This window comes from Poecilia reticulata, chromosome 13, assembly GCF_904066995.2.
Source record: "Poecilia reticulata chromosome 13, P_reticulata-male-v2, whole genome shotgun sequence".
In the NCBI taxonomy this organism is placed as follows: Eukaryota; Metazoa; Chordata; class Actinopteri; order Cyprinodontiformes; family Poeciliidae; genus Poecilia; species Poecilia reticulata.
In genome coordinates this window covers 8,947,592-8,959,731 of record NC_088842.1, presented here as the reverse complement: position 1 = coordinate 8,959,731, position 12,140 = coordinate 8,947,592, and the positions used below count along the sequence as shown (strand labels likewise).

Genomic DNA, 12,140 nt, shown 5'->3' with positions numbered 1-12,140 from the left:
GAGATTAAAGGATTTCTCAAACATGCATGAAAAAAATGAAAGCAGCACTCCAGGTATGTTTATGATAAGAGAACAACAAGCACAAAAAAGTCGATTTTACATAATACGGGCCCTTTAAATGTTGTAACAGTTGATTTAGTTCTATTATCACTACATAATAACGTTTCACGTATCCAAAATCAGTCAAAACTGAATTACATTTGAAACCCTGCCCACTGTTTGTCCTCTATACTCCTATTGGCGGCATGCAGTGTGAGCAAACACTGAAAGTCAATAAAAGGGGTGGAGTGACAAAGTTAAAAACAAAACAATTAACCGAGTTTAAAGAGAGGGGTGGCCACATGACAGTAATGTATTCCCGTAAAGACAAAATCTTGCTCTTGCTACTGTTGCACTCGTTCTGTTCTTACAGCATCAGCCCCTCTACTCAGCCGCCCTCATGTCGGTCACAAGGACAGTTTCATCTCAGCGGCATGCACAAGACTGGAGATGTGATTCTGGGGGGATTGTTTGAAGTCAACTTTTTTTCAGTTTTTCCTGACTTGTCTTTCACGTCTGAGCCCCAGCATCCCACCTGCCATGGGTAAGTGTGCAAAACACATTGAGATAAGTTAAGTCAACACCCCACATGCATTTTCTGTGTATTTTTGCTTCGACAAAATGTTTAGCTTTAAACCTCTGTTGTGTTTTCATTGTTTCACCCGTTGTGTTGCTGTTTTAGTTTTGACGTTCTAGGATTTAGGCAGGCCCAGACCATGGCTTTTGCAGTAGATGAGATCAACAGGAACGCCGAGCTCTTGCCCAACGTCACTCTGGGATACAGCGTGTACGACAACTGTGCTAAACTGGGAATTGGATTTCGTGCAGCGCTGACGTTAATAAGCGGACAAGAGGAGGAGATTGTGATGGAGGATAACTGTTCAAGAACCCCGGTGTTGGCAATTGTGGGGGATTCATCCTCCACGCGCTCCATCGCCATTTCCACCGTGTTGGGTTTGTACCGAGTGCCAATGGTGAGTGTTCAGTTTTACCGACTAATTGGTCCAAAAAATAATTATTATTGTTTTAAAAAGAAAAAAAACATGTATAAAATGTGTATTTTTAACAGGTGAGTTATTTTGCCACATGTTCCTGTCTAAGTGACCGTCAGAAGTTTCCGTCCTTCTTCAGAACGATACCAAGTGATGCTTTCCAGGTAAAATCTATGCAACAAATATTGCAGGAAAAGAAAATCAATTAAAAAAAAACATCCGTCTATGAGAGCAGAGAAAAATAGATTGATTCCCGTGAAACATTCTTTATTTTGTAATCAACATTTTACTGATTTTCAACAAGGTTGTAAGCATATTAAGCATGTATTGAAATGCTTAAGAAAGGAAAAAGAAACATAACATCAAGTAGCAAATGTGCATACAATGATAGCTACTGACTCCACTGAGTTATGTTAGAAGAGACCTTGTTGAGTTGTATGTTAAAGGTTAGCAGTTCTTTACAGGCTTCGTATCAGGTGTAAACCCTTTATTATGTAATTGTTTTCTTAGCAGATGTGAATCCAGAAAAATTTAAGTTGAATTTGTTTAAGAGAGATGTCAGAAATATCAATAAGTAAAGAAAAAAAAAAAAACAGGAGTAGAAATGTTAGAAATTTCACATGGGTCCAGAAGTTAGACATAATTGGGCAATTCTAAAACATTATGTAGAAATCTCCTAGGCGGCAATCACGAGTCCTGTAATTTCCTCCGAATTTCATTCTCATCAGATTTTCTACAAAATGTTCCCTTTCACTCCATGCCTCCTCAGGTGAATGCTATGATTCAGATCCTAAAGCACTTCAGCTGGACCTGGGTGGGATTGCTGATCAGCGCCGACGACTACGGGCTCCACGCCGCCAAGTCATTTCAGTCTGATCTGAGTCCGTCTGACGGAGGCTGCCTGGCCTACACGGAGGTGTTGCCGTGGGACAACGAGGCGCCGGAGCTGAGGAGAATCGTGGACGTGATGAAGGCATCCACGGCTCGGGTGGTCGTTGTGTTTGCACACGAGAGCCACATGATCAATCTCATGGAGGAGGTGACGTTTGTCTTTTCTCACGTTGGCCTCCATTCGGGGTGGATTCAGAGACGGTCAGAGGTTAAAGAAGTGAGACGGATAATTCTGTTCTAAAACCGAGACGTTGCGTCACTGTAATCTAAATCTAAATCCCTGAAAGAATATCTTAAAACCTAAGGTTTTAAGATATTTAATAGTGACATCCAAACATACGGCCTCAAGCACAAAACAGTACATTTTTGGCTATCATGTTACTGTCCAATGACAATCATACGCATTATTTTTTATTTTACAGATTTCTTCATTTAGTTACTTTCTATACAATATGTAGAGTTAGAATTTGACATTGCGTTTTGTCCCTAAACAGGTTGTGAGGCAGAACTTGACAGGCCTTCAGTGGCTGGCCAGTGAAGCCTGGTCCACAGCTGCCGTGCTGCAGACCCCTGACCTCATGCCATACCTCGGGGGCACACTGGGCATCGCTATCCGTCGAGGAGAGATACCAGGCCTCAGGGACTTCCTGCTGGAAATCAATCCTAATATAAAACACAACAGCAGCTATGGAAGTAGCATGGTGAGATTTATCAAATACTTACACAAGCAGGCTGGACGATGTGGCTGAAGAAGCGACATCGTCACTATATTATGTCTAATATAGTGTTTCATTATGTATATGAAACACTATATTATGTATATGTGTTTCATATACATAATATAGGTATATGAAACACCTATATTATGATATGTGTTTCATATCAGTCAATATCAATATTTTTAGATTAGTTTTTTTTTTTTTTTTTTTTTCCTTTAAATGTCTGAAATACTGCCAAACTTGTGACGTTACTTTTTTTTTTGTCCCGTTTTCACTTTAAGCCAATGTAGGTTTTCTTTAGAGACACGGTTCTGAAACCTTAAGCTGCTCCTAGCAACAACTTGATACTCAACAGGTTGTTGCTAGGTAACCAAACAGTGAGGGAGTTACTTGATGCCACCAACCTTGCTTAGCAGGCCTTCCTCTGCCTACATCCCCCAGAATGCTTTGCTGTTCCAGCTCAGAGTTCTGTACATTTATTGAAAATTCTATCGGATGTATAACCTATTGATCTTGATCATGTGTCTATCACAGTATATATTGTTGTTGATTTATCGTCCAGCCATATTCATAAGTGACACGTTGTAAAGATTTGATGCATTTCAGGTAAACCAGTTCTGGGAGTTCACGTTTCAGTGCAGATTTGCACCGCCGCCTGCAGGCTGGGTTGAAAACGGAGGGCAAGTTTGCTCTGGAGAAGAAGATTTAAGGACGGTAGAGACTGAGTTCTTAGACATTTTTAACCTCCGGCCCGAATACAACGTTTACAAAGCCGTGTACGCTCTGGCACACGCCCTTCACAATTTGCTGCGATGCGAACCAGGAAGTGGAAGCTGCGCCGCTCCGGAAACACTGAAACCGTGGCAGGTAAAAGAAGGTTGACTACTTTTGACTACTTCACAGGTTCTTATTGCGGAGCAAAATGAAACTGATAGACAGCTACATTTGTAAAATAAAAGCCCAGATACTCCTTTTTTTTTAACTCTCTGAATGTTAGAGGAATTTGAGATTTATTGAACACATTTCTGTTACAAAGATATTTAAAAAAAATTATAAAATCTTGTCTGATTTGCTGTTTGTTAGCTTGTGTACTACCTCGAAAGGGTCAATTTCACCACATCATTTGGTGACCAAGTGTCATTTGATGAGAACGGCGACGTCTTACCGATATATGACGTCATGAACTGGCTCCGGCTCCCCGACGGACGAACAAATGTTCAAAATGTCGGCGAGGTTAAAATGTCAGCTTTCAGTGGTGAACAACTCACACTTGATGGAGACAAAATCTTCTGGAACTTTGAATCGAAAAAAGTGACTCCTTTCTCTCTTTTTTTCACATTTACAGTTTCGGTGGGTGTAGTTTATAATACGTTATGTACGTATTTTCTTTTTTCTTTTTCAGCCACCGCGGTCGGTGTGCAGCGAGAACTGTCCCCCAGGAACCCGCATGGTGAGAAGGAAGGGGGAACCTGAGTGCTGTTTTGACTGCGTCCCTTGCTCTGAGGGGAAGGTCAATAACAAAACCAGTGAGTATCTATACTTGAGCTACTTTGGTAGCATCGTTTTAAAAAAAATTACATTAAACAAAGGTGTGGGGGGGGAAATGAGCACACTCTACTACAGCAACGTTTGGACACGTGGATAATTTCTGCTCATTTAAATTGAAATCTTATGAGTAAAAATAAATAAATAAAACAGAATATAATGCCTTGTAAAATGTTAATCTAAGATGCATAATAAATTAGGCTTTACGCATGGAGGGTGATTAACAACAGCTACAGCTAAAGGCATCTTTATTTATATCTTTTGTGGAATGCATTAATAAGGCTCATGCCTTACAAATGCATTTAATTTAATTTTTGGAATTAAATCTATTCAGGGGGTGGGGGGGATTCAAAACACACAAAAAATCCATTAGACACTACCATGGAAACATTTGTTGATTAAGAACTGAATATTTAATGAGGAGGCCTCTTTTTTGTTTTGCTTTTTTCATCTGTCTGCACCTATGATACATAATTCTCCTTTCTGTCAGATTCCTTGGAGTGCTTCAGCTGTCCAGAGGACTTCTGGTCCAGCCCACAGCGAGATCACTGTGTTCTTAAGCAAACAGAGTTCCTCTCCTATCAGGAACCTTTAGGGATCTGCTTGACAGCAGCCTCACTGCTGGGAACATTCATCTGCGCTGTTGTTCTGGGGATCTTCATCTATCACCGCAGTACACCGATAGTACGAGCCAACAACTCAGAACTCAGTTTCAACCTGTTGCTTTCCCTTAAACTGTGCTTCCTGTGTTCTCTGCTGTTCATCGGACGACCCAGACTGTGGACATGTCAGCTGAGACACGCAGCGTTTGGGATCAGCTTTGTGCTCTGTGTGTCCTGCATCCTGGTTAAAACCATGGTGGTTCTGGCTGTGTTCAAAGCCTCCAAGCCAGGAGGGGGAGCCAGTCTCAAGTGGTTCGGTGCTTCACAGCAGAGAGGAACCGTTCTGGTTCTCACCTCTGTTCAGGCAGCAATCTGCACTGCCTGGCTTGTCTCCTCCTCACCCGCTCCACATAAAAACACTCTGTACCACAATGACAAGATAGTTTATGAGTGTGTCGTTGGCTCAACCGTTGGTTTTTCAGTGTTACTCGGTTACATTGGCTTACTGGCTATTCTCAGCTTTCTGATCGCATTTCTGGCGAGGAATCTGCCCGACAACTTCAACGAGGCCAAACTCATCACTTTCAGCATGCTGATCTTCTGCGCTGTGTGGGTGGCCTTTGTTCCTGCTTATATCAGCTCACCGGGTAAATATGCAGATGCAGTGGAGGTGTTTGCCATCCTGGCCTCCAGTTTTGGCCTCTTGGTGGCGCTGTTTGGACCTAAATGTTACATAATTCTGCTGAGACCAGAAAGAAATACAAAGAAAGCTCTGATGGGGCGAAGCGCGATAGGAACTACTGAAAGGTAAAAGATGTTGGGGGAAGTGAACTGCTTCGAAGAAGTTTAATTCAACCGCAACATGAATGCTGTAAGATTAAAGAAGCTCGAATTCAATACAAAGCTTTTCACATAACTTAACTTTCTGAATATTCCACGCACAAAAAATGAGGAGCAAGCGAAACGATTGTGTAATTTTGTAATGGGACGGGATTAAAAGCTTTTGAGCTTCTTTGTTCAAATCTGTAACTTGGATCAACTCAGATTATTTACACAGTTTTTTCAACCTCTGGTGGCATTTAGCTACAGAACCTCCCCCCCATCTGATTTAATGTTTTAATTGCCCTATAAATTCTGCTTTATCAGAAAAAAACAGAAGACTCAGGGTAAGTGTAAAGATCTTACAGGGACAAATCAAGGAATGAGAAGCCATTGTTAAACAAATATTGTAGCTGGCCTAACATAAAAAAACTAATTAAAGATAAATCAGCTAAATATGGGGGAGCTCTTCTTTAATTTCTGGCATTATTCATGTCTTAATGTGGACAAACCGGAGAAAGAAAATGTTTCTGCTACCTCATTAATCAAAAGTCTAATCATTCTGAAGTGAGTATTAATTTTCTTAACCATTAGCAAAATATTCTCTCTGTAATTATTAGGTGGCACATTATCTCCCTACCAGTAATTGTTGCAGTCAGGTCAGGCTTTATTTTCAGCTGAGAATTATTTTTCTGAGATTCATGCTTTAAAATAAAAGGATTTTATGTCTTTAGCTTTTCTTAAGTATCATCACAACATATAATTTACTGGTTCAACCCTTTGAAACATTCACCACAGGCTGTATATAAAATGTTTTGATACTTATTTTTAAAATCGAAATGTCTTAGGCTGATTATTTTATTTTTCATACAGCCACTTCCTGTCAGTTATAAACCTGTGAGCCTTTTCGCAATAGATATTCTGGTTGTTACTATCTGTGCCGCACAGTTCTGCAGCTGTTACCTAAAAGTTATGTAGTTTAAAATTTTTTCTATCTTTTATGTAATTAGCAAAAATAATTATTCAGCATTTTTTTCAACATGGTTTTGAATAAATGTAGAATTATAGACGTTGGGTGACAAAGACGACATGGCAAATATGTTGGCATGTTACCTGGAGGGCACTGTCTTCTTTTTCTCTCTGTTTTCATACCAAAATAAGTCCATGAATGTCTTAAATTGTCTGCGACTTTGTAAATAGATTCAAATCTGTATTTTTAAAAAGCATTAAACGTAGATGCTTGTTTTTCTTCATAAAAAGAAGTAAAAATATCACTCATTGCTCTGCTGATGCTCAAATGATCATGATCAAATTAGTCAGTATTTAGCAAATAAAAGGCCAGGAAAGCATATCAGCATAACAGGCCCTGCCCACTCGCCATCCTCTGCCCTGCTGGGCAGCGTAGTCAATAAAAACTGGAGAAAGCAGGGAAACATCACAACCAGGCTAAATCTAATGACTGTCATGCCAAAACTAAAGCGCCCAAGCCTGTTCTTTCTTCCACTGCTGCACTCTGGTGCTTTTTCCTCTGTGCCCTCCTCGTTGTTTCCCTCCTTCTGTCTGTTACAGGGACAGTTTCATCTAAACGGTATGCACAAGGCTGGGGATTTGATACTCGGTGGGCTGTTTCAGGTCCACTTCTTCTCCGTGTTTCCTGACCAGTCCTTCACCGCCGAGCCACAGCACCTGACGTGCCACAGGTAGGTGTGTCGGAGGCACATTTACAGAGAAACCAGGAAAGGTGCTGAAAGCAGAAAGACTGTGCTGAGTATGAGAAGCACAGTCGTTTGTGTGAGAAGTATTTGGCATAGTTATATCATTTAACTCTTATTTGTTTTCTTTGTGTTAGTTTTGATCTGTTGGGATTTAGACAGGCTCAGACCATGGCCTTTGCTATTGATGAAATCAACGGAAACTCTCAACTTTTGCCCAATGTCACTTTGGGCTACAGTTTGTATGACAACTGTCTCACTCTCGGAGTTGGATTTCGTGCAGCGCTGGCATTAATCAGCGGTCAAGAGGAGCATGTTGTGCTGAATGAGACGTGTGAAGGAGCCCCTCCAGTTGTGGGGCTTGTGGGAGATTCTTCCTCTACACGCACGATTGCCATCTCCACTGTCTTGGGTCTGTACAGAGTGCCAATGGTGAGTGTCCAGCTTTACCGTCTAATAACAGATTTGTCTGTATGTAAAATGTAACGACTGAAACAGCTTTAAAAAGATGTAAGAATGTGCAATGTGTATTCTTAACAGGTGAGTTATTTTGCCACATGTGCCTGTCTAAGTGATCGGCAGAAGTTTCCATCGTTCTTTAGGACGATCCCGAGTGACGCTTTCCAGGTAAAAAAAAAAAAAAACAACAAACAAACTTTGAAATGAACGAAAATATGAAAAAGTGAACATTTGCTTTGTTTGACCAATCAAATTCTTTATTTCATACAAAATGAAAGTAAAATTGGACTCAAAATTATTCACACGACTGGCAGATTTAAATTTAAAGCAATCTTTTTATTTGACCAGCGTTATTATTTTATTTATTTTTTTCCTTGAGTGGAAATGATCATGTTTTGGGAGGTAAAGATGAGGTTGATGGTAAGGAGGCCTTACAACCTCCAAAACCTCAAAAGGATAATGCTCTCTGCAGGACATGAATGATCTAGATGGAGAAAAAAAACTTATCAGCACCTATAAGAAATTTTAGATTTTTCCACTGAACAAGAAGGGTATAAATCAAAATGTTACCATTTAAACAAAATAATAATGATTTTTTTTCTTGATATCCTTGGTTTAAATCTTTATTATTTCCCATCAGAAACAAACTTTTTATGTAAATGGAAAAGAAAAAAACACACCAAAGGAATGAGGAAATTTGATACTACCTACATGCTGATCGATTACCTTTAAAACCTGTTGAGTGAGTTTTTTTCGGTGTGTTTTCAGGTGCGTGCCATGCTTCAGATACTGAAACACTTTGACTGGACTTGGACGGGTTTGCTGATAAGTGATGATGACTACGGGCTGGAAGCCGCCCGCTCCTTCAACTCTGACCTGGGTGTGTCTGGAGGAGGCTGTCTGGCCTATGTGGAGATTCTGCCCTGGGAAAAAGACTTGAATGAATTCAAGAGGATCGTGGATGTGATGAGGAAATCCACGGCCCGCGTTGTTGTTGTGTTTGCACATGAGGGTATGATCATTAACCTCATGGAGGAGGTTGGTCTTAAAAATGATTTGTTTCTCTTTATGGTAAACGATGAATACATTTTTAAAGCCACCAATTTAGCAAAACATAACAGAAAAGATTCAAGCAACTCAACTGATATAAGACATAGCACATTTTTACCAGAGTGAGATTTGCAAGATGATATTCAGTGTTATCAAACTTGTCTCAGCTTAAAATATTGTTTCACCCTGGAGTTATTTCCTAGATGGAAAAAATATATATTTTGAAATTGGTTCACATTTTTTAGTCTTTAACTCCTGCTGTGATTGCTTTTAAAATCATTAAACTGTTTGATTTTGTTTCGGTTTAATTGATCTAGTTTGTGTGGATTAGCTGAGCTCATGTTTTGTCCCTAAACAGGTTGTGAGGCAGAACTTGACAGGCCTTCAGTGGCTGGCCAGTGAAGCCTGGTCCACAGCTGCCGTGCTGCAGACCCCTGACCTCATGCCGTACCTCGGGGGCACACTGGGCATCGCTATCCGTCAAGGAGAGATACCAGGCCTCAAGGACTTCCTGCTCCAAACACGTGCTGATCTACAACACACCACCACCTATGGAAATAGCATGGTGACATTTTCATTCATTAAGTGTAGCCATGATGATTAGATAATCCTTAAAAAAATTTTTACTCTTACGTTTTCCAGGCAAACCAGTTTTGGGAATTCACATTTCAGTGTAAATTTGCACCAGCTCCGTCGGGCTGGGTTGAGAATGGGGGAAGGATTTGCTCTGGAGACGAGGATTTGAAGGCTGTGGAGACTGAGTTCTTAGACGTTTCTGATCTCAGGTCTGAGTACAACGTCTACAAAGCTGTGTACGCTCTGGCATACGCACTTGATGAGCTGCTGAGGTGTGAACCAGGAAAAGGGCCTTTTAGTGAGGAAAGCTGTGCGACTTTGCAAACACTTCAACCATGGCAGGTACAGTAAACGTTACAGGTTTTTGACAATGAAACATAAAGACTCTTTAAGATGTATTCATGACCCTAGATTTTAATATATTTATATTGTGTTGTTGCAACCCTAAAATTGTTTGAATTTCTTTCCAATTTGTTGTGATAAAGCAGTGCAAAGCAGAAGAAAAGACAAAAATGATTTTCACATTTTGTGAAAAATTTTTGGCATTCATTTCTCTTCAGCTAAAACTTAGTAGAAACTTCTTACGACAATCACGTCTTACAGTGCAGGTAAAAGAGCAACATGATATCATACAACAACTAACTCTGTTGTACCCTGTTCTCATTTGCCTTCCATTAGCTGATGTATTATCTAGAGAGGGTTAATTTCACCACATCATTCGGTGACCAAGTGTCATTTGATGAGAATGGTGATGCCTTACCAATATATGACGTCATGAACTGGCTCTGGCTCCCTGATGGACAAACGAAAGTTCAAAATGTTGGCGACGTAAAAATGTCGCCTTTTAATGGTGAACAACTCACACTTGATGGAGACAAAATCTTCTGGAACTTTGAATCGAAAAAGGTGACTCATTTCTTTTTGTCCCTTTTTCAACTTGTAAAGTCACTCTAATGAGAAATGTATACTTATTTTTCCTCCTATAGCCACCGCGGTCAGTGTGCAGTGAGAACTGTCCTCCAGGAACTCGTGTGGTAAGAAAGAAGGGGGAACCTGAGTGCTGTTTTGACTGCATCCCTTGTTCTGAGGGAATGATCAGTAATTACTCTAGTGAGTTTTAATAGTTTTTATTATGATTTTTTACAATGTAGTCTTACAAAAACACGGTTTGACTTTCTTCCTGCCTTTCTGTCAGATTCCTTGGAGTGCTTCAGCTGTCCAGAGGACTTCTGGTCCAGCCCACAGCGAGATCACTGTGTTCTTAAGCAAACAGAGTTCCTCTCCTATCAGGAACCTTTAGGGATCTGCTTGACAGCAGCCTCACTGCTGGGAACATTCATCTGCGCTGTTGTTCTGGGGATCTTCATCTATCACCGCAGTACACCGATAGTACGAGCCAACAACTCAGAACTGAGTTTCAACCTGTTGCTTTCCCTTAAACTGTGCTTCCTGTGTTCTCTGCTGTTCATCGGACGACCCAGACTGTGGACATGTCAGCTGAGACACGCAGCGTTTGGGATCAGCTTTGTGCTCTGTGTGTCCTGCATCCTGGTTAAAACCATGGTGGTTCTGGCTGTGTTCAAAGCCTCCAAGCCAGGAGGGGGAGCCAGTCTCAAGTGGTTTGGTGCTTCACAGCAGAGAGGAACCGTTCTGGTTCTCACCTCTGTTCAGGCAGCAATCTGCACTGCCTGGCTTGTCTCTTCTTCTCCTTCTCCACATAAAAACACCAAATACCACAATGATAAGATAGTTTATGAGTGTATAGTCGGCTCCACTATTGGCTTTGCTGTGTTACTGGGATACATTGGCGTATTGGCTCTTCTCAGCTTTGTGTTGGCGTTTATGGCGAGGAATCTGCCCGACAACTTCAACGAGGCCAAACTCATCACTTTCAGCATGCTGATCTTCTGCGCTGTGTGGGTGGCCTTTGTTCCTGCTTATATCAGCTCACCTGGTAAATATGCAGATGCAGTGGAGGTGTTTGCCATCCTGGCCTCCAGTTTTGGCCTCTTGATGGCGCTGTTTGGACCTAAATGTTACATAATTCTGCTGAGACCAGAAAGAAACACAAAGAAAGCTCTGATGGGGCGAAGCGCGATAGGAACTACTGAAAGGTAAAAACCTGCTGGGTGATTGAACTGCAAAGAAACTACACCAAAAGTTTTAGATAAAGAGTCAGATCTGAATCAAAATGTTTACTTCCAGTGTACAGGCCGAAATCCAAATTTGTTCAACTATCTAAACTAGGCAAACATGAATATCTTCCTAAATTCATGGTAGACTCTGTAATCTGATGGACTGATATGATTGCTGAAACAGAATTATTGAATCTTGGTATAAAATTTCTACATCATCGATCATCATTCGAAGTAAAGCATTAAGTGCAGCAATAACTCATTCTAACAACAAACACAGCTAAACACATAAACTCTGAGCCAGTAGTATCACTTTCTGTTCTCTCTTGTGTGATGACATATTTGTAGTTTTTTTTTTGTTTTTTTATGGCTGCATTGCTATGGAAATGCAGTTTATTTTAAATCAATTTAATTGCTTATGAAAAGAAAACTCTGACCCTTATAATATTAACATATAAGAAACTACAGCATGAAATTGTGAATTTGAATAGATAAATGAAAGATAAACGTGATCTCCCAACTTTAACTTCCTTTAAGTTGAATTGTGGTTGTTGTCGTCAGATCCTGGTAAATTGTGAAAATAAAAAATATATACATCAAG

General features: G+C 40.5%; 2 protein-coding genes across 2 annotated transcripts; both read left to right on the top strand.

Annotated features, from left to right (window-relative positions):
- Nucleotides 1–638: 638 nt before the first annotated feature.
- On the top strand, nucleotides 639–5,817 carry LOC103474263 (extracellular calcium-sensing receptor-like). Its single transcript, XM_008425103.3, has 8 exons — nucleotides 639–1,013; nucleotides 1,109–1,195; nucleotides 1,801–2,070; nucleotides 2,417–2,623; nucleotides 3,248–3,508; nucleotides 3,725–3,952; nucleotides 4,044–4,167; nucleotides 4,677–5,817. The coding sequence occupies exons 1-8, from the start codon at nucleotides 756–758 to the stop codon at nucleotides 5,597–5,599; spliced, it is 2,358 nt and encodes a 785-aa protein (XP_008423325.3). The 5' UTR covers nucleotides 639–755; the 3' UTR covers nucleotides 5,600–5,817.
- A 129-nt stretch (nucleotides 5,818–5,946) lies between these two features.
- Nucleotides 5,947–12,129, top strand: LOC145554662 (extracellular calcium-sensing receptor-like). Its single transcript, XM_081614845.1, has 9 exons — nucleotides 5,947–7,307; nucleotides 7,457–7,751; nucleotides 7,860–7,946; nucleotides 8,547–8,816; nucleotides 9,187–9,393; nucleotides 9,471–9,746; nucleotides 10,083–10,310; nucleotides 10,391–10,514; nucleotides 10,600–12,129. Exons 1-9 carry the CDS (start codon nucleotides 7,063–7,065, stop codon nucleotides 11,520–11,522), a joined length of 2,655 nt encoding a protein of 884 aa, XP_081470971.1. The 5' UTR covers nucleotides 5,947–7,062; the 3' UTR covers nucleotides 11,523–12,129.
- Nucleotides 12,130–12,140: the final 11 nt, after the last annotated feature.

Bases quoted from the DNA above. Each gene is read 5' to 3' on its own strand.
- LOC103474263 (XM_008425103.3), top strand. From the start codon at position 756: ATGGCTTTTGCAGTAGATGAGATCAACAGGAACGCCGAGCTCTTGCCC. The intron at 3,509-3,724 runs GTAAAAGAAGGT...GCTGTTTGTTAG, and splicing joins AAACACTGAAACCGTGGCAG to CTTGTGTACTACCTCGAAAG. The intron at 4,168-4,676 runs GTGAGTATCTAT...CCTTTCTGTCAG, and splicing joins GAAGGTCAATAACAAAACCA to ATTCCTTGGAGTGCTTCAGC.
- LOC145554662 (XM_081614845.1), top strand. From the start codon at position 7,063: ATGACTGTCATGCCAAAACTAAAGCGCCCAAGCCTGTTCTTTCTTCCA. The intron at 7,752-7,859 runs GTGAGTGTCCAG...TATTCTTAACAG, and splicing joins GTCTGTACAGAGTGCCAATG to GTGAGTTATTTTGCCACATG. The intron at 7,947-8,546 runs GTAAAAAAAAAA...GTGTGTTTTCAG, and splicing joins TCCCGAGTGACGCTTTCCAG to GTGCGTGCCATGCTTCAGAT.